The sequence below is a fragment of the Lactuca virosa genome, chromosome 5 (assembly GCF_052849685.1).
Source record: "Lactuca virosa cultivar CGN04683 chromosome 5, Lactuca_virosa_CGN04683_v6, whole genome shotgun sequence".
In the NCBI taxonomy this organism is placed as follows: Eukaryota; Viridiplantae; Streptophyta; class Magnoliopsida; order Asterales; family Asteraceae; genus Lactuca; species Lactuca virosa.
Genome location: NC_136430.1, coordinates 19,741,212 through 19,764,317, shown reverse-complemented (window position 1 = coordinate 19,764,317; position 23,106 = coordinate 19,741,212). Strand labels below are relative to the sequence as shown.

The window sequence follows — 23,106 nt, the reverse complement described above, 5'->3', positions numbered from 1 at the left end:
TTTAAATTTGGTCTCACGGTCTCACAAAATTAGCATGGTCTCAAATGAACCTGAACCTCTATATATATATATATATATATATATATATATATATATATATATATATATATATATAACCAAAAACACCTAAGCTATTTTATAACGTCATTAACCCCTCGTTTAGACTAAAGTCAAAATATTCTCAATCCTAAGGTACACATATACAGGATTTAAATCGCTTTGGTTTTTTTAAGAATCAATTTAAACAAAGTTTTCCTAATGGGTTCAATTTTTTTTTTTTTTTTGAAATAAAAATACGTTAAAAAATCGGTTTTCTCAGCTAAAAACTAATTCAGTTCAGTTTTTTTTTTTTTTTTTTTTTTTTTTTTTTTTTTCGAAAAAACAAGAAAAAACCGGGTTCAATTATATAAAAAAAAACCTATTTTAAACCGGTGCTTCAGTTTTAACCTAGCCAATTCTAAGCGGTTCAGCTTTTTTCCTCCTCTTCTAAAAAAAACTGGTTCATTCTATCTGATCCTAAGATTATAAAATATTCCCACTCTTGGCCCTTAACCCAAGCCCGAGCTGAACCCAAAGAGTTTTAAAAATTTCTCGTGTTGGTGATGGAGCCCAGCCCAATGGGAACACCCGAACAAGAACAAGGTTTTTGACACCCACACCCGTAATCAAAATTTTGAAAGAAAAAATTGTAACTAGAGAGTTGCAACAAAAAGAAAAATTGAACTTTTGTATGAAAAAAATATCCAAAACGATAATTCCTAACATTTTCACGGATAATTGCCACAAATCGAGAAGCAACAAGCCATCCAGACCCCATGTGTGGATACTGGAACCAAATACAACCCTGGATTGGAAAACCTGGTTGTGGGTTCCACCATCTTAATCTTGTTCCTTTATTTCTCCTCTTTTCCTGTAAATCGCCAGCCTAATATACCAGCCTGGAAAGAGCTGTGGAGCAAATTGCAAAAAGCTTCCAGCTTTCTCTTGACGGTGTTACCCCATTCTACTCATTTTCTCACTACATTCCAAATGAGGTAACAAAAGCTACTTCAGAATCAAGCTATCTTGCTCCAAATTCCTATTGCTCAATTCGAAACCCAAAACCCTAGTTTGTGTTTAAACAAAATCTTCTTTAGTTTAACTAAGCTACTGGTTTCAACATTGCTTCTAATAGATCCCTGGGGTTCTTTACTTTTCATGGTATTGAACTTTACCTTCTTCCTTTGTTTGATTTTTCAGCTATAGACACAGCACCGCATTGCTGTTTTTTTTTTTTGCTTGAATCTGGAATCTTTAAGTTTACCTTCACGACTAATTTGGGAATTTATAGACTATGATGTCCAAGAACACGTGTTTGTTGAGGTGGGTTGCTTGATTCTTCTATATTCAATCTTATTGATAGCTACTTGATTGCCTCATGATTGGATCTTCAAGTTTAAATTATTATAAATTTGGGGATTGAATCTTTTAAGTTCAAATTATTACCAATTTGGTGATTTAAATACTCAGATTCTTCAAAAATGAGTTTCCTGAAGTGGGTTTCTCTAGTTCTCGCGTTTGTTCTATCTACATATGTTCATCAATCATCTGCTTCATTCAGCCCTGTGGATCGCTACTTAATCGCTTGTGGTTCTTCCCAAAACGTGACTTTTCTTGGTCAGACTTATGTTCCTGATTCAGACGAATCATCAATGATCACTCTGAATAGCCACCCGAATTCAAACACAATCCATTCCAATTCCACCGTTCCATTACCCATCCACCAATCGGCCCGATTGTTCACCACCACATCCTCTTACAAGTTCGACATCAAGAAACAGGGTCGGCATTGGGTCCGTCTATACTTTTACCCAATTCCATCTCACAACCTCACATCGTCTTCGTTCAGTGTAGTCACCCAAAACTTCGTGCTCTTAAACAATTACAGTTTCAAAAGCTACAATGGTTCTAGTCATCTCTTTAGAGAATATTCGATCAACGTGACTTCCGATACATTGCTTCTCAACTTCGTTCCTTCAAACAACTCAGTCGCATTCATCAATGCAATTGAAGTTATCTCCATCCCTGACAATATGATCCCCGACGAGGCTACATTCGTGTTCCCATCTGCCACAATTAGCGGTCTATCAGATCGCGCCTTTGAAACTGTGCATCGTTTGAATATGGGTGGCCCGAAATTAACTCCTCAAAATGATACATTAGGAAGAACATGGGAAAACGATAACAAGTATCTCCATGTGAATGGTTCTGCTGCAAATGTCTCGATCATCCCATCGATGATAAAATACACCGAAAGTGTCACACCAGAAATTGCACCCAATTGGGTGTACGCAACTGCTCAAACAATGGGAGATGCCAACGTCGCCAATTTGGATTTCAACATCACTTGGGTTCTTCCTGTGGATCCAGATTTCACTTACTTTGTGCGTTTACATTTTTGCGATATTGTGAGCACCTCTCTGAATACCCTCGTGTTCAATTTGTATATAAATTCCGAGACTGCTTTTGCTGACCTTGATTTATCGAGCTTAACTGGTAACCTCGATGTCCCTGCTTACAAAGATTTTATATGCAATTCGTCTGGTGACCAGAGTACTCTGACTATTAGCATTGGACCGGATCTAGTTGCTGAAGATGTAAATGTGCTTTTGAATGGTCTTGAAATCTTGAAAATTAGCAATGAAGCTCGAAGCTTAGACGGGGTTAATTCGGTTGAGAATCTTGTTGTGTTTCCAAAAAAGAACAAGAAGACAGGTGTCATTGTGGGATTAATTGTTGGGGTTTCAGCTGTTATAATTCTACTCGGTGTTTGCTTTTGTTGTGTGGTGGCCCGAAGGTCAAAAATGAGCCACCCGAAGCCTTCATGGCTCCCTCTTCCATTACACGGAAACTCACTCACCATGACAAAGATGTCAACCGCGTCTCAAAAAAGCGCAACCGCAAGCTGCATTTCATTAGCTTCGTGTAATCTTGGAAGAAACTTTACTTTTCAAGAAATCATGGATGCCACAAACAAATTCGATGAGAATTTGCTTCTTGGGGTTGGTGGTTTCGGTAGGGTTTACAAGGGTACAATGGAAGATGGGACCCGCGTAGCTGTTAAAAGAGGAAACCCACGATCCGAACAAGGTCTCGCGGAATTCCGAACCGAAATCGAGATGTTATCGAAGCTTCGGCACCGTCATCTCGTTTCCCTAATCGGGTATTGTGATGAACGGTCTGAAATGATCCTTGTTTATGAGTACATGGCAAATGGCCCCCTCAGGAGCCATTTGTACGGTACAGATCTCCCGCCGTTGCCATGGAAGCAACGGCTGGAGATCTGTATCGGAGCTGCACGTGGTTTGCATTATCTTCACACGGGTGCAAACCAGAGCATAATTCACCGTGATGTGAAAACGACAAACATATTGTTAGATGAGAATTTTGTAGCAAAAGTCGCGGATTTCGGGCTCTCGAAAGCGGGCCCGTCTCTCGACCAAACCCATGTCAGCACGGCTGTGAAGGGTAGTTTCGGGTATTTAGATCCCGAATATTTCAGACGACAACAGTTAACAGAAAAGTCCGATGTTTATTCTTTCGGGGTGGTTTTAATGGAAGTTATCTGTACAAGACCGGCTTTAAATCCGGTTCTTCCGAGAGACCAAGTCAACATTGCTGAATGGGCGATGACGTGGCAAAAGAAGGGAATGTTGGATCAAATTATGGATGTGAATCTTGTTGGGAAAGTGAATATGTCTTCTCTGAAGAAATTTGGTGAGACTGCTGAGAAGTGTTTGGCTGAATATGGAGTTGACAGGCCTTCCATGGGAGATGTTTTATGGAACTTGGAGTATGCTTTGCAGCTTGAAGAGACTTCAGCAGCTTTAATGGAACCTGAAGATAACAGCACAAATCATATACAAGGGATCCCATTTACTCCCATTGAGCCCTTTGAACACAGCACAAGTATGATCGATGGGGCCCAGTCCTGCACAGATGAAGATGCCACAAGTGCTGTATTTTCTCAACTTGTTAATCCACGAGGAAGATGATCAAAAATCAAAACGTTATGGTTTTTGTTTTGAATTTTGTTTGTTGTAGTAATAAGATTTGTTGTTTATGCTATTTGTAACCATTTATTCAGTGATCAATATACAAAATATATTATAGGACGATAGCTTTACTGAGAGTTGAATATATTGCTATTCTTTGTGATTTAGTACTATCAACAACGAATTAGTAAAAAGATGCTTAGATTAATGGATTAAGGGGATGCTTAAATGCTATTTTTGTCCTTTACAATCTAAGATTCTAAAAGTTTCAAATTATTAATCTTCTGCAAACACCTCATTTTGTTTTCATACATAATAATTAAATAATTGGCGTTCCAACAAATATGATATAAATGGTTCAGAAGACTTGGGTGTTGTTTTTTTTTCTGAATCCAAAATGTTTGCGGTCTGCGACATCTGCAAGCCTCTGCGCCAGAAAAGGTGTACAAAATGTCTGTAGTCTGCAATAAGAAGACTGTTTGTTTTAAACGTCTGCCGTTGCTAAAACAAATTGATTTTTCAAACTTAATTTCATGTCTTAAACATTAAAAATGCATTTTAAGCTAAAGAAAAAAAAAATTGCACAGTGGCCCATGCTTTTTTTTTTTTTTTTTTTTTTTGTTTAGGTTCAAATGATGTGTGAAGACCTTTGAAGACAGTGGCACATGTCTGTGCCAGGAAACCTGGCGCAAACGTTTTTTGATCTGCGCACTTCCAAAAAACAAACACTCTGCGAGGGCATATGTCTGCGCGGCTCAGACAAAAATGGTTGCGCAGATCTGCACAAAAAAAAAAAACAAACAGCCCCTTGGTCTGCATACAGTGAAAGATGAAGGAAAATATAGCTCAAGTGAAGGTTGGTGTGCCCATTAAAGAGTTATGGAAGGCAATGTCAAGTGTGACATCAGGCACATGGTGCCCAAGGTTATACCATATATAGTGGAGGGAGCTGAGTTAATTGAAAAAAAAAAAAATAATAATAATTCCACCCTGGTAATCCTTGATTCTTTATTTGTTGAGAATTTTTTTGGTTGTGGGATTTTGTTAGGAAGATTTCTTGATTTTTCTTGGATATGTTTTTTTGTTAGATGTAAAAGTGAGGTATCAGAAGGAGAAGATTGTGGAATTTGATGAATCTCTGCATCATACTGCTCTTGAAATATTGGAAGGAGGGCCTTTGGATCATGGATTTTCATCATACATGTATGGATTTAAGTTTACAGAAGTAGGTGAAGGGGAGACACTGATGGAAGTGAAGCTTGTGTATGAGAAACCTTAACATATTCATGTCCCTGGAGAGACCTTGAAACCAACGCTCCATTACATCAAATGCCTCGAAAAGTATCTTTTGAATGGGCCTTGATCTTGTTGACATTTTGTATGTGTTTGTGTTTTGGAATCTGTGAAATAACAGCGAAAAACACATGTGGAATGGTTGAAGATTGTTTTTATATATCATCTGAATTCAACTAGTATAGGTACTCAAGACTACTTTAGATATAATTACAGAAAAGTCATCGGAAGCATGGAAAGATTTAGATATAATTAAAAAAGAAAAGGTATTTTTCATAACCAACATCAATGATACTATCATTCCCAACAACAAACAACCTAATTTAACGGTTGATGTAAACTAATTTATAATATTAGAGGGAAGTACAAATATTTCACCTTTCGATTTTGAGTAAATTGCACGAATGGTCCATATGGTTTAGGGTAATTTGCACGTTTGGTTTCTAACTTATTTTTTTAACTTGGAAGGTCCCTATTGTTTGTTTTTGTTACGCGCAAATTTGAATTGGGGGGAAATAATCACAAAGAATCTCGTTGTATGTTATGGAGATAGATGAAACTGAAGCAGAACACATCTTCTGCTTGGAGAAAACTAGAGCACTAACATTATTTGACCGATTCGTGAATTAGGTTACTAATATAAGATAGGTACGAGCCACATATGAGAACACATCATTAATGATTGTCCCACATAGGATGCCGTGAATAAAGACCGAAGAAATCAGTCATAAAGATTGAATGTGTACAAATTGAAAATTATATTATCCTATTAAGTCATTTTTTTCCAGCTTAACCTAAAGTAACCGGTCATTAGATTTGAATGTGTACAAAAAAACAAATTAAATAGTCAAATGTGGATAAAAAATCAGTAACTAAATATGTATAAAATGAAAAGTATATTACCATATTAAGTCATTTTCCCGTAATAACTATGCAAATATTTCATTATTTGGAAAAAACGTACATAACTAAAATAAAACATAATACAAATTAAAATATAGACGAATACCACTCTAGCTAAGATATTTTTTCTTAATGTCGACATTCAACATTAATATCATTTGTAGGTTTTCTTTTTCTTTTTTTTTTTGCCTAAAAGGAGGTTGGTATTTTGCATAAAAGTTTTATATCTTTGAGACAACGTTTTTCATCATGCACATTTTGCTTTTCATCACGTGTCTTTTTCTTTCCTCGTGCAATTTTTTTTTGCTAATTTTTATTTTCAAAAGTCAAACGTTTGTTGAAATTCAAGTTATATTGTTTGAAGCTTATCGCCATTTTTTACATTTCCAAACCATGTTCCATAATCCTTACTTGGGGTGAAATGACCGTTTCACCCCTGGCCTAACAAGATTCACAACCAAGGCCCAAAACTATCAAATCCATAAAAACTCATCAATGGTCCAATTTTCTAAATTGGGCCCAAACCCTTACATGGGCCTTTCCCTAAAGCCCATTTACTTTTCTGAACCAATGATTTTCCGATAGCCCAAAGGTCCAAGCCCATTGGGCCCAATCAAGGCCTAACTACATTGGGCCCACTAAGGCCCAATTCATCATCCAAGGCCCATTAGGGCAAGCCCAACCAGAAGTCCATTACTCTAAAATCCTTAGTCCATTACGAGCCCAAACCAAAGGATAAGTCCAATACCAAGCTAGCCAACAATCAAAGAGCCCAAAACTTGCACAGGTGATGCTCACGTCGTGAGCACCTTATGCTCATGTCGTGAGGTCGTGAATTTGGCCCAGAAACTTCCTCAAACACACTCTCACGTCGTGAGGCTTTATTCCTCACGTCGTGAGTCCAGATCTGACCAGAAATGAGCATTAAGCTCCTAATCCATTAAGCGTTAACATGGGACAGTCTAAAGGGTCTTCCTTGACCCCAAGGACCATAAAAATCAAAGCTTTTCAGTCACATATGTCCAATACATGACTTAAACACCAACTTAGGTCAAAATGAAGGAAAAAGGGCCAAGACTCAAACTTGGAGTCCAAAACCATGACCAAAGTCCAGATCTAGAACTTATAGGACTTAAGGTACCAACATAATGATGGGTTTTGAGCATTACAATATTCCTATGTTCACATGCAACCCTAATTGCTTTGAATCTAGATTTTTCTCAAGTTATACATGCAAATAAGATTTCCAAAGCAATAACCCTAATTCTAGTATACATAAAAACGAGATCTACATAATATTAGGGTTAGAAGAATACCTTTCTTGTTAACTAGTAGTAACAAGTAATTCCTAGCTTGATCTTGACCTTCAAGAGCTTAGTGCTCCAAGCGTTGCACCTCTAATGGAGTCACAAACACCACTTAGCAAATGATGAAGGAGAGAGGTGATGGAGGCTCTACAAAATTCGGCTAGGGTTCTTCTTTGAATGCATAGGGCCGAAAACTGTAAGCCAATGGTCCTTTATATAGCTGAGGCTGCTAAGGTTTCCAGGTGAAACCCTAATCTGATTGTTTAAGACTTAAGCAGTCCATGGAACCCTTCTAGAAAGCCTATGGACGAAATCTCTATGGGCTTCCCATATATTTCGTCCACTCCTTTTTTTAGGAGTCCATTAGCCCAACTTGCAACTATCACTGATTTGCAATATTAGTCCCCTTACTTTTAATCAGTTCCTTTAGTCCCAAAATTAATTCCAAATTAATTTTTGATTAATACTAATTAAATAATATGATTTCTCAATTAATATATTATTCGTATAATATATTAATAAATCATTTATCAACCTCTTTCTCCATAATTCATCATGTCCAGTTGCTATGGTGAAGCAACCCAAAAGGACCATGATACTATCAGATCAAGTACATACCAATTATAGTTATGGGCTTAGACACCTAATCCAACAGTCTCCCACTTGGATAAGTCTAATAACTGTAAATGCCAATGAAACTTCAGAATCTGATTAGCAATCGTAGCTCTTAAAAGCCACTGTCGAACTCTGGCCTAGTCAATGACACGTCCTTTAGATAAGGGATCATATAATCCTCCGTTCTGCAAGATATCGTGTGGAAAAAGACATGGAATAGAGTCATACTCAATGTCAACCAATTTGTTTCCCGATTTCTGATTTGTTTGACAAGGAACTTAATTGAACACATCAATTCAGTCCTGACCGGGCCCGACACATAAGTCAACACAAAATCATCGATGGGCCCAAGATATCACTTTTACCCTCTTAGGATAAAGGAACAGATAAACTTTGACTTATATGCTTGAACTATTTACTCATCAAACCGTACACAATAATACGTTTTATAACATCAAGTTACTGATGCGTTTACGCATTATCAATGCACAACCAACTCGTAAACAACAACTGATATATCTTGGTTTAAAGATTATACGATATTATCGTCTCACCATCACTCGTGATAAATTCCATGAAGTGATTCAAATGAGCGTGAGTTTAATCCAATACTCAAATCCTATTTCAAGAGTACTCATGAATGTTGCAGCAAACCTTTGCTATGTCTAAGCAGTTAGAAAATCTACAAACCAATTCATGACAGTATAACCTCATAGCTTACTTCCAAAGTATGATCAACTGTGGACAGTTTGAATAATCCAATTATTCAGGAAGTAAATAATGCAAAAGTGAAACAATAGTAAACAATTGACACAAGATAGTAAACCATACTTATATATAAATCTCTATTATATAATCACCAAATGTGAATTACATTTATCTATTACAAGTTTCTAAACATCTATCTAATCACTAAGACTAATATCGTCCTTCAGACCAATGCTCCTCGCATGCTGAATATGCTTGACCCTACTTAGACCCTTTGTGAGGGGATCCGTAGGATTTTCTTCTGACGATACCCTCTTGACCACGATGAGTCCTTCTTCTACCTGATTTCTAATGAAGTGGTATTTTTTGTCGATATGTATGGATCTACCATGATCCCTTGGTTCCTTGGTTAAGGCAACCGGTCCTTCATTATCACAGAAAATCTCCATGGGCTCCTTTATGGCTGGTACAACTCCAAGGTCTCCAATGAAGTTCTTCAACCATATAGCCTCCTTCGACGCTTCGCTCGCAGCTATATACTCTGATTCACATGTTGAATCAGCCACGGTCTCCTGCTTGGAACTCTTCCAAGTCACTGCTCCTCCATTTAGGGTAAATACCCAGCCTGACTGAGAGCGGAAGTTATCTCTGTCGGTTTGAAACCTGGCGTCACTATACCCTGTCACTCTCAAGTCACCACTCCCATCAAGTATAAGGACCCAGTCCTTAGTCCTTCGCAGGTACTTGAGAATGTTCTCAAATGCTGTCCAGTGAGCTCTACCCGGGTTCCCTTGATATCGGCTAACCATGCTCAACGCAAAAGCTACATAAGGGCAAGTACATGTTATAGCGTACATGATCGAGCCAACGGCGGAAGCATATGGCACTCGACTCATTTCCGCTATCTCAGCATCGGTACTCGGACTCTAAGTCTTACTCAGCTTGGTATTGCTCTGGATTGGCAACTCCTCTTTCTTGGAAATCTCCATGCTAAAACGTTTCAGTACCTTGTCCAAGTAAGTATTTTGACTAAGTCCAATTAGTCTCTTACTCCTATTTCTCAAAATGCTTATCACCAGAATGTAAGCAGCTTCCCCTATATGCTTCATAGCAAAACACTTCCTAAGCCAGGTCTTAACCTCCTGCAAAGTTGGGACGTCGTTTCCTATGAGCAGTATGTCATCGACATACAATACTAGAAAGCTAACTGTACTCCCACTATCCTTGACATACACACATGACTCATCCTCACTCCTAGAGAAACCAAACTCTTTGACTTTCTCATCGAAGCAAAAATTCCATCTGCGAGACGCTTGTTTTAATCCATAAATGGATTTCTCAAGCTTGCACACTCTATTGGGATATTTAGCATCTACAAAACCTTCTGGCTAACACATGTAAACATCTTCAGGCAGCTTCCCATTAAGGAAAACGGTTTTGACATCCATCTGCCAAATTTCATAATCATGAAACGTAGCGATAGCTAACATAATCCTAATAGACTTGATCTTGGCCACTAGTGAGAAGGTCTCATCATAGTCAACCCCTGGGGTTTGAGTAAAGCCCTTCGCAACCAGTCGTGCTTTAAACGTGTGTACTTTCCCATCCATGTCGGTCTTCTTCTTGAAGATCCACTTGCACCCGACCGTCTTACGACCTGATACATTGTCAACCAAGTTCCAAACTTGATTGTCGTACATGGACTGAATCTTGCTGTCCATTGCCTCTTTCCACTTTGCAGACTCCGGGCCCGTCGTGGCTTCCTTGTAGTTGTTAGGTTCATCCAAATTTATCAGTGTACTATCACTGATAAACGTATCACCTTCAACAGTTATACGGAAACCATATAACACAGGTGGAACACTAACTTTACTGGAACGTCTCAGAGGTAAGGACTCGTCAACTGGTTCAACAGGAGTCTCCTCCTCAGGTTGAGTGCTAGTGTTAGAGGTTCCTTCACCGCTTAACTCTTGAAGCTCTTCAAGATCAATTTGCCTCCCACTGTCCTCTTGGCATACGAGTTCTCTTTCGCGGAAAACCCCCCTCCTTGCTACGAAGACCACGTTATCACTAGGTCTGTAGAAAAGATATCCAAAAGATTTATGTGGGTAGCTGATGAAAATACACCGCTCACTACGAGGTTCAAGCTTGTCATGAGTCTCTCGTCTTACGAAAGCCTCGCAATCCCAAACCTTGATATGTGCTAACGAGGAAACCTTCCCTGTCCACATCTCGTGAGGTGTTTCTGCAACTTTCTTAGTTGGGACTAGATTAAGGATATGGACGGCAGTCTCTAAGGCATACCCCCAAAATGAGATTGGTAGTGAAGCTCGAATCATCATGGAACGAACCATGTCCAACAGGGTTCGATTGAGCCTCTCAGCCACACCATTAAGTTGTGGTGTCCTAGGCAGCGTCAATTGTGAAACAGTTCCACATTCCTTAAGATAGTCATGGAACTCGATACTAAGATACTCACCACCCCTATCAGATCTGAGCATCTTTATCTTCCTGCCCAATTGATTCTCCACTTCTTGCTTAAACTCTTTGAACTTTTCAAAGGTTTCCGACTTGTGCTTGATTAAGTAGATATATCATATCTGCTATAATCGTCGGTAAAAGTCACATAGAAGCGGTTTGCATCCCTTGTAGTGATCTGAAGGGCCCACACACATCTGTGTGTATGAGATCCAACAATCCCTCACCTCTTTCACAAGTACCAGTGAAAGGTGATTTAGTCATCTTTCCAAGTAAGCAAGATTCGCACGTGTCATCTGACTTTAGGTCAAATGACTCCAACACTCCATCCTTTTGGAGTTGGGCTATGCGCTTCTTGTTGACATTCCCTAGAGGACAATGCCACAAGCATGCCTTGTCTATACCATGTGATAACCTAAAAAATTTTACCTTGTAAATCCAGCCAATCAACCAAAAGTCAGACTAAATTCCATAGCCTTTTAGCCTTGTTAAGGGTCATTCTAATGAGCTCTAAGCCTAGTACACTCAAGGGTTGAATGTTAGGGAGTATCAACTCGAGATCGGAAGGCTGCACCCGAACCAGAGTACCAAAAATTTGAGGTTCACGGCCGCAAACCTAGTTCACGGCCGTGAACTCTCTTCTGGTCGTGATCTATCCCCATTAAGTATAGATTTCCCTCATTTCTTCATCATTCTTCACAATCCCAACTCAAGAACTTCCATTCTCTCTCAAGTATCATCAAGAATTACTTCCATTTCTCGTCCAAGTTGTAAGTGATTCTTCCATTTGTTCCTTGGTATCCTTCTTGATCTAGTACAACCCTATGATGTCATCCATGAATTCACCACCTTTGTCTAGATCTTCAAGATAATCATCTTTCACCAAGAACACCAAGAACACACACTTGTTCTTGGTGGCCGTGAACTCCCAAGGGATCCCAAATCGTAAGTGTTTCATCATTTATCTTGTTATACTTGAAAGACTACTAGATCCTAGCCTTGATTCTTCATAATTCATCACCATCTTCATGAGGTTGAGGTGTTCACGGCCGTGAACCCTTCATAGGGCCGTGAACCCTTCATGAATTCATACATGGCCGTGAACCACTCATCAAGTTGGGCCGTGAACTCCATTGGGCCGTGAACCATTCATCCATTTGGGCCGTGAACACTTTCCTTTGGCCGTAAACTCCCTTTGATCAATCACATGTGATTGTAACACTTCATTCCAAGTGTTTCCTAGTCCCTAAGGTTGTTTCCTTGCATGTTAGTTGTTATAAACACTAATTACATGCCTATATATGCCATTATATGTCATCTAGGACTCGTTTGTGTCTCGGGAATTCATTTGTGGAACTTCTCATCCTTACGCGAACCTTCAATTGAATCACCCACATAAAGTGAGTTCATAACCCTATAATCAATCTTTTAAATGTTTTAAATGTTTTTAAGGGGGGGGGGGGGGAATACAAGTTGAACACAATAATAGTTGTGTAAATTTTATTTGTGATAACCATCACATTAAAGGATTTCTTATGCTTTTTTAAGTGATCAAATCATTTCAAAAGCTCTTTTAAAGTTATGTTACTTTATTATTATAAAACTTTGTTTTTAAAGTACAATCATAACTCAGTAGGTAAATGAGTCTTTTCTACAAATCAGATACAGTTCAAGTAAACATAATAGTAAACTATAACAGGTATAGTTTAGGGGTTCAGTTCATACTATAACTAGTATAGGGAGGAACATACTATAACTAGTACAGGGAGGAACATACTACAACTAGTACAGGGAGGAACACACTACAACTAGTACAGGGAGGAACATACTATAACAAGAACAAGATAACAATAATGTGAAACCACTACTTCACGGCTTAGCAATATACTTGTTAGGTCGCGTTTTGTAACCAGAGTCTCCTGTAGGGAGAGCATGAGTTTGTATATAGATCTATATGGGTTCGACACCCCACACCTTGCTGGTAGCTACAGTGGGACTTGCAAGTCTACCGGTGACCAATATCACATCATTTTCGGCGCCATTAGGTCGTCGTGTTAAACACATGTCATATCAGTATGGTTACAACCACATCACACTTTAACCTTAATTAACAAACTGGTTCTAAGGTAGTTAGTACATTCGGTTAGAAGGGGGCCTATAATGCTAACTTTATGATTCATCGGTAGATACATTAGGGATATATATTAATCGGGTCCGGCAGATAGTAGGATGTGTGCCTTCCGCTTCATTTCCTGTTCCTTGTTTGGCTGTGGGCTTAGAGCAGATGCACCTAGTCTACTATCTATTCGATCTTAGCTATATATATATATATATATATATATATATATATATATATATATATATATATATATATATATATTCCGTATACACCAAGTAATCATAAGGAGTACCAGGTATGGGTCAGGTCATAGTATACAAAATTCAATAAATCGTTTTCTAGTACAAAAACATACTTTTCAGTTAGAATAGTTACTAGGCTAAACTAGAAACTGATCAGTAAAGGGTTTAATCCATTTTATTAAACCAATATAACTTAAAGGACCTTAGGTGGTTAATTCTATAATACCTTAGTTTATACATCAGGGTTATATATAATTAATATCCAATAGGTAGTTGGATGTGTGCTTTCCACTTTACTTCCTACTCCTTGTTTGGTTGTGGGCTTAGGGCAAATTCACACAATTAACTATCCGTTCGATATTAGATTATATATAGCTAGTATAAACTAAGTGATTATAGAAGGAACTATTGTGGTTATCATTTTTACTAAAGGAAATAAGGGTTTTTCTTAAAGAATGTTTTCATCAAATATAAAGGAACTATTACAGTTAACTCCGTGAGTACCAAATGTATACGCTAGGGTTATATACAACGAAGATCTAACAAACAATGGGATGTGTGACTTCCGCCTCATTTCCTGTTCCTTGTTTGGTTGTGGGCTTAGGGTAGATTCACACAATCGATTGTCTGTTTACTCTGGGTTTTATATAACTTGTATCCATTTAGTACTCATAGAAGGGATTGTAGAGCCATTTTTACTTATCTTTCATCATATCAGAAAATATAGTATTTTCCGGAGGAACAGGCGAACTTTTCTAAAAAGAACTTTCAACTTACTATACATCACTAAAATACTTATGAACTCACCAGCTTAAATGCTGATCTACTCTTTCAACATAACTTGTATGCTCAGGAGACTAGTAGACAGGTATGCGCTCTGGGATTCTGAAGATGGAGCATAGTAGCTTCATGTCTTGTTTTGTCATTTACTTTTGAAGTCAATCTTTTATGAATCACATACTTTGTAAACAATTTAATGTTAATACAATGGTTTCTTGTTACTTTGATTACTATGATGCATGTGTTGTGATACTAAACATGGCGTACGCGGCCCCCGAATGTTTCCGCCATTCCGGTTTGGGGGTGTGACAGATTGGTATCAGAGCATTGTTTATAGTGAACTAAGTATATCAACCTATAAAAGATATACAACTATACATGCAATGGGGCCGAAGTGCTCTGGATAATAATATATTTTAAAAATATAACAATACTTTATAAAAGTATACCTACATGCTTATACATATATACATACTAGAACAAGTATCACAAGAAGAACAGAACAGAAGTATTTAAAGGTTGAAAACTGCGGTCAAACCTGGACAGTTATGTAATCATATCTGGGATCAATATAGCTTGATCAACTATATTCATTCGAGATGTGACCGACATGTGTTTGGGAGTGATGTGGTGTTGCAACAGTCTTAAAACTTACCTAACTCTATTCAAGGGATTTCTAGATCAGAACATAAAGTTAAAATACTATAGGAGTATTTTATGATACTATAAGACAACAACAAGTTTAAAACATACCAAGTTCATTACATTAAAATACTATAGGAGTATTTTAGGCACTATAAATAACTTATGTGAGAATTTAAAAGACCCTTCTGGTAGGTCTATGATTTCGGAGTGTATAATTCCAAGGTTTTATATAATTGAGATTTTATAGACTTAGAATTTGTGATCTATGCTTCACTACATGTTCCTTGTTTGGTTGTGGTTTTGGAGTAGGATCACTTATTCGAAGGTCTATTTAATCTTAAATTATATACAACTTGTATACATTGCACGGTTATAGGAGGACCCAGTAAGGATCACCCCATAAAGTTTCACTTATTCTCATAGATTCTTTAGACACTTCCATTCTCGTACGACAAACCCAGACAAGTGTAACCACTCCATCATAGCAGTCAGCAGAGCAGTCAAGGAGGAATAAGAAGAGATTCGAAATGAGTTTTCCAAGAAGTGATCAGCCAGAGAAACTAAAACGTCTTATGCGTCACACTAATAAATAATACCCATGAATGACTTAGTGAGCTAGTGAATACACTGTTCGCATTATGTGTTAGGATTATTTCTTTTTCATTCAGCCAGTAACTGTTATTTAATTCACAGATATTCATTCGAGGATAGCCACTTCTGATTCATAAAGTTTATTTGATATAGACTCCCTTTATGAAATGTTTCCAGAACCCTATGAAATTCAGAACCAGATACATTAAGAACTAGGATAACTTTGTCTTTCAGCTTTCGGCTTATATCCACTGCTATAGACTTATCTCCGTCTCATCTTTGTATTCTTTTTAGCAAGATGCCTCCACGTCGATCAGCGAGACGCACTACTCCGATAACTCCAACTCAAACTCCACTACCTCCTCCACAATTCGATCATGCTGCTCTCCAAGCAGCGATAGCAGCCGCAGTGGCAGCTGCTCTAACTCACATCAGCGAAAGTGGTACCTACGGAACTGGTAGCGGTACCCACTTAACAAACCCCGGAGCTACCCACGGACACCCAAGGGAGTGTTCGTATAAGGACTTCTTGAACTGAAAACCCAAATCCTTTAATGGAAATGGAGGAGTCATTGCTCTGATGCGATGGTTCGAGAAAACAAATTCGGTCTTCGCAATCTGTTCGTGCCCAGAAGGGAGCAAAGTGAAGTTTGCTGTCTGTACCTTCTCCGACAGAGCCCTGACATGGTGGAATAGCCATGTTAAGTCACTGAACCTATCAGTGGCTAACTCAATAGGTTGGGAGAACCTGAAAGAGATGATGTTGGAAGAATACTGCCCTAGGGACGAAGTTCAAAAGCTGGAACAAGAGCTATGGGAGCATACCATGATCAGCTCAAACATAGTGACCTACACTGACAGGTTTAGTGACCTGGCAGCACTATGCCCCGGGGATGGTTACCCTGGAGAGTAAGAAGATAGAAAGGTACATCTGGGGTTTATCTACCCTGATTCAAGGAGATGTATTGTCTTCTAACCCAACTACATTCGATAGCGCCAAACGCCTGGCCCAGTGTCTCATTGACCATGTAGTCCGCCATGGTGTGGTGGTCCCCGTTCCCGAGCCATCAAAGGGAGGGGACTATAAACGAAAGTCGGGGAAAGAGAGGAAAGAGCGACCAACACAGGAAACCCCGTAGGAGCAATAAATGGGTACTATATACGCCGCCACAACACCTGCCACTCCAGCACCGGCCAGTCGATATGCTGGAACTCTCCCGAAGTGTGGAAAGTGTAATGTAACGCCCGTGTTTCAAGGCTAAGCATTGATGCGATGATGTAATAGTCTAGGTCAACCATTATACCTCATTTTAAAGTAATAAAGATGAATTACTTGAATATAATGTGAATTATGTGCTTTTGTGTGCTTATTAATTGTTTATAATAATATAATAAATAAAGGATAAAAATAAGCGTCAAAATTAAAATGGGAGATAAGCCCGATATCTTTACATAAGGTTGTAGTGGTCGAAACAAGGATTCCGGGGATATAAAGAACGCCCAAATCTGACTTCGTATGAGGAAGTTATGACTTTTCGAAGTTTCGACTTAGCAGTGTACATCCCAAAGTTGGAATATTAGATCGAGCGGTTTCTAGCCGACACAACCTAAACGAGAATCAAAGATCTCGTTATTAGTAGCGTAACGATAAAAAGACAGACGAAAACGGACGTCGGATGAAGAAGTTAGGAGATTTTAACGAACCAATACTGTCCCTGCCTGTTAATAATGTAACTTTTAAAATAAAATCAAAATTAGCCGACGGAGTCTAAACGAAAGTTGTAGATTACGTTCCCGCCTACACGTGGATATAAATAACGTCGACAACGGAGCTGGCATGCGAAAGTTATGATTTTTAGAAGATAAGTGTGTAATTTGCGAAGCTGGATGCGAGGCTACGCCCAGCGTAGACTTCGGACGCCTCGCGTACCAACTACGCCCCGCGTACGAGGACCGTACGCCCCGCGTATTGACTTTTTCTGCGGTTCCAGAGATGGCCACGTCGCCCCACCCGAAGCGAGACACCTGCCCCTACGCGCAGCGTACCACCGAGGGTACGCCCAGCGTTCCGAGGAGGCTCGCGCCTATAAAAGGGCTGCGAGGGCTGCCAAGTATTTTACACCAAATCCTTCTACTTTCTCTCTCTATTCTCTCTCTAACTCACCCAAACACCCTCCTAAGCCTACGTGAACCCCCTAGCACCTGAAGGAAGCCCCGAGGCTCCCGGAGTCTCCAAGAAAAAGAGTTTTTCGGTTTGAAACTCTGCCCGCGCAGAGCCTGGTTTTCAAGCAAACTTCCCAGTTTCGTCAAAGAAGGTTATTTTTAGAAGCGAGGTGCTGTCCGAATCACTCCGTATCAGGTGAGTGTATAGTCACTTTCATCTTACACATAAATATGAAGTATTTTATGTGCTATGTGTATAGGTATATGTTAGCTATTTACTTGAGATGTTGTTGAATGAAAGATCTATGCTTCTTTCTTTCAGATCTGAAACTTTTACCTTTAGATCTACACTTTATCCTTCAGATCTAAGACTTTTCTTTTAGATCTGAGACCTTTTCTTTCAGATCTACACTTTCTCATCTCAGATCTAAACGTTTTCTTCAGATCTAAACTGTATACTTTGAGATCTAGGTTGGATGAAAGATCTGAACCTCTTTCCTTCAGATCTGGACTATATATGTATTTTATGCTTTAAAAGTTATGCTGGATAAAAGATGTAAGCTTTACTTTAAAGATCTGTACCATGTATGTATTTTATATCTACAAATATGTTGGGTAGAACATGGGTAGATAAAATAGTTGGTGTGGTGAAATAAAATGATGAGAGGCCTCAATGTTGACGTTGTTCCAGTCATCTAGCGGAGTATGGATGACGACCACAGACTTTTCTAGGAAGTCCAGTGGAACGCTAGCAGGCTCGCAACCTGTAGGTGTTTGTGAACGAAGTGTTCACCGGTGTACTCCATCCCCCCCATGGTTGCCTTACGGACACATATGGCTGAGGAACCCCCTTAGTAGTAGTGTCCATCCCGATGAAATTCCTTAGGATAGGTCCCTTATAATAGATGCTCTAGGGACGTAAAGTGAGGATAACGGGAACGGGTAATCGGGTTAGTAATTTGATGAAAATAAATAATAAACTTATTATTGTGGGTTGAAAACACTATATGCTCACCAGGCTCCCCAGCCTCACCCACTCAGTTTCTTGTATTACAGGTAGTGGAAAAAGCATAGTTGGATGATTTGACGAGGGATTACGGATTTGAGGCCAGATAGTGTTTTGTGGCCTAAGATGTTTATTTCTTTTTAGTTTATGCTTATGGTCTGTATCGATGATTGACATCCCGAGTTTTTGTAATGTAATGGAAATACATTTCTTTAAGTAATGCTTTGATAAAATTTATATCATATTTTGTTTTGGGAACAAATTCCGCAATGCTTTTCTTAAGAAGTTACTCTGATTTTTATTAAAAAGCATAAACAAAATCGGTCTTTTCTGGCCTTAAAAATGGGGATGTCACAGTTGGTATTAGAGCATTAGTTTAAGCGAACTAGGAATTTGTAGGATTTCTAGACTTAAACTTAGAATGCTAAGAGATGATTGTGAGGTGTGAGCACTAGGTTATTTAGGAAAGTGTGCCTAATATGCCTTATGTGCTAAATGATTTATGCCTTATATGTTGTTATTTGTTCAGATCTATGGTCTGTTGCCGACCGGATCTGGAAACCTTATGTGTTAAGGATTCTAAACGTACGACTACGATATTAGAACTAGCATGTAAACGTTTCGGGGTGATAAGGGGAATTTACACATCTATCGTGAATAAAGATCTAAGTTCACCTAATTTAGTGTACAGATCGAGATGGCAAGAACCCGAAGTGGAGCTGGAAACGCAAATGGGAACAGGAATCAGCAGCCTCGTCCCGAAGTGATTGAGCAGGTGCCGATAGTCGAAGTTGCACCTGAGCCAGTCACAATGGCTGGAGTTCAAGCCATGATTCGGGCTATGATGGCGGAACAGAGAGAAGAAATGAGACAACTGTTGCTGAATAACAGAAGCGAACCTTCAATGCCTGTTAAACAACCAGAACGAAATGACAGAGAGTCGGAAGAAGGGAATAACAGCCGCACTGTCAGTCAAGTGGAACCCCCAGTGGTAAGAAGGAATGACCCGGAGAGGGAAATCGACCGAGAGGGACGTATGTATAAGAACTTCTTGGGTGCCAAGTCACCAAGTCTTTCCGGAAACCCAAAGCCTGTGGAGATTATGGACTGGATTTCCTAAATGGAGATGGTATTTGAAAGCTGCAACTGTAGCGATAAGCAGAAAACCGTCTTTGCGGTTCGACAACTGAAGACCGGAGTCTTGAGCTGGTGGAAATTGTTGGCGGATACAATGCCGCGGGGAGAAGCCTTGAAGATGTCTTGGGAAGCATTCCTAGAGCAGATGAAGATGCAGTACTGCTCCGAGATAGATCTGATCGATCTAAACAATGAGTTCCAAAACTTGAAGAAAGGGAAAATGAGCATTGATGACTATGCTACTGCGTTTATTGAGAAGATGAAGTTATTTCCATACTTGGTGCCGACTGAATTTGCCAAGATCGAGAAATTTGCTAACGGATTGCCATAAGACTTTGGCCCAACAGTCAAAATGGCAAGTACGCTGAAGGTAGCCGTTAGAGCAGCCAAAAATGTTGAGACTCAGTTAAAGGAAAGGGGTCTGGAGAGAACTGAGGTGGGTGAAAAGAGGAAGTTCGAGGGATCATCAAGATCCAACAAGAAAAGTAAATCCTCGAAGTCTGGTTCGAGAGGAGGAGGAGGCGAAGCAAAATGGTGCGAAAAGTGCAAAAAGAAACATCATGGGAAATGTGACGGGGAAGTCACTTGTTTTAAATGTGGGAAGCCTGGGCACTATGCCAACGAGTGCACATTCAACAAGAAAGTTTGTTATGGTTGCAATGAGGAAGGGCACCTTTTGAAGGACTGCCCGAAGAAGAAGGAGGCAGCAAGGCCTAATGTCCCACCGAAGCCAAAAGCCAGAGCTTTCCAGTTAACACTCGAAGCCGCGAAGGAAGCAGCGGACGTCGCTTCAGGTACCTTTCTTGTAAATGGATTGCCTGCCAATATATTGTCTGATTTTGGAGCAAATTACTCCTTTGTATCACATAAATTTGGTGGAAGACTAGCATTGCCTATAGAAAAACTTGATGATTCCCTAGTTGTAGAAGTTGCCAGTGGCAAATTCATACATGTTAGCAATTGCATTAGGAATATCGTCATCGACTTAAACGAAAACGAATTCCATGAGGAGCTGTTACCTATTGAGCTGAATGGTTTCGATATCGTACTGGGAATGGATTGGCTTAGCGCCAATTACGCCGAGATACTATGCAAGAAGAAGATAGTAAGAGTAAACCCGCCTGGAAAAGAGTCATTCGTGGTGTATGGGGACAAACGCAGAGTAAATTCTGGAATTATCTCCCTGATGAAAGCCAGGAAATGTTTATCCAAAGGTTGCTCATCATACTTGGCATTTGTGATCGATGCTAAGAAAGAGAAGAAGAAGATGCAGCAAATACTAGTGGTGTGTGATTATCCGGAAGTCTTTCCTGAAGATCTTCCTGGATTGCCCCCTGATAGACAAGTGGAATTTCGAATAGACTTGTTACCAGGAACGACACCAATAGCAAAAGCACCATACCGTTTAGCACCGACGGAGATGAAGGAGCTTATGACGCAACTTCAGGAGTTGTTGGACAACGGTTTCATTAGACCTAGTTCATCACCCTGGGGAGCTCCGGTGTTATTCGTGAAGAAGAAAGATGGAAGAATGAGAATGTGCATAGATTATAGAGAGCTGAACAAGGCAATGGTGAAGAACAAGTACCCATTGCCGAGGATTGATGACCTGTTCAATCAGCTGCAAGTTTCGAGCTATTTCTCAAAGATCGATCGTAGGTCAGGATATCATCAGCTAAAGGTGCGAGAACAAGATATTGAGAAAACCGCGTTCAGAACCAGATACGGACACTATGAGTTCTTGGTTATGTCGTTTGGACTAACCAATGCTCCAGCAGCATTCATGGATTTTATGAACAGGGTTTGTAAACCATTCCTCGATAAATCTGTGATAGTGTTCATAGATGACATTCTGGTTTACTCAAAAAGCGAGCAGGAGCATGGCAAGCATCTACGAGAGGTGCTAGAAGTTTTGAAGAAGGAGAAGCTGTACGCAAAGTTCTCCAATCGTGATTTTTGGATCCGAGAAGTCCAATTCTTGGGTCATGTGGTTAACCAAGAAGGGATAATGGTTGACCCAGCAAAAATCGAAGCGGTGATGAAGTGGGAACAACCAAAAAGCCCCACGGAGATCCAAAGCTTTTTGGGATTAGCCGGATATTACCGAAGGTTTATCCAAGGATTTTCTTCGATAGCTGCCCCATTGACAGCTTTGACCCATAAAGGAGCCGCTTATACTTGGAATGAGAAGCACGAAGAAGCATTCGAGAAGCTAAAGAAGAAATTATGTGAAGCATCGATTCTTTCTCTACCCGATGGAGTTAAAGACTTCGCAGTGTATAGCGATGCGTTGGGAGTCGGGTTGGGATGTGTTCTAACTCAAAGAGAAAAGGTGATAGCATATGCATCTCGACAATTGAAAGAGCATGAAAAGAACTACCCCACTCATGATCTGGAGTTGGCAGCGGTAGTATTTGCACTAAAGATATGGAGACATTATCTTTACGGCACGGAGTGCAAGCTTTACACGGATCATAAGCGTCTTCAGTATCTCCTTGATCAAAAAAGAGTTGAATATGAGGCAACGACGCTGGCTAGAGTTGCTTAAGGATTACGATTGCGAGATACTTTACCACCCTGGTAAAGCAAATGTCGTAGCCGATGCTTTAAGCCGAAAAGTGAGCCTTGAAAGGAGAAGGCCAAGAGCGTTAAGGATAGAAGTTGTCTCGACTATTGTGGAAAATATTAAGAAAGCTCAAGAAGAAGCTTCAGAGAAGAATGACCGAAAGGAAGAACGTTTGGGCAAAACGTTGGAGTTCGGTACAAATAGTCAAGGGCTAAAGGTATTCCAAGATAGGATTTGGGTACCTAAGACGGGAGGAATAAGAGATCTTCTGATGGAAGAAGCTCACAAGACCATGTACTTGATTCATCCTTGCAGCACAAAAATGTATAGGGACCTAAAGCCCTACTACTGGTGGCCGACGATGAAGCTCGATGTTGCGAAGTATGTGGCCGAGTGTGTAACATGTGCAAGAGTTAAGGCACAACATCAGAAACCATACGGGAGTTTAGAACCTTTACCTGTACCCATGGGTAAATGGGAAGACATCACCATGGATTTTGTGACTAAACTACCCAGGAC

At 39.6% G+C, this 23,106-nt stretch overlaps 1 protein-coding gene across 1 annotated transcript; it reads left to right on the top strand.

The window, feature by feature from the left end:
* Positions 1–861: 861 nt before the first annotated feature.
* On the top strand, positions 862–4,154 carry THE1 (protein kinase family protein). The gene has a single exon (XM_079050731.1). It carries the CDS (start codon positions 1,521–1,523, stop codon positions 4,032–4,034), a length of 2,514 nt encoding a protein of 837 aa, XP_078906857.1. The 5' UTR covers positions 862–1,520; the 3' UTR covers positions 4,035–4,154.
* The last annotated feature ends 18,952 nt before the right edge of the window (positions 4,155–23,106 follow it).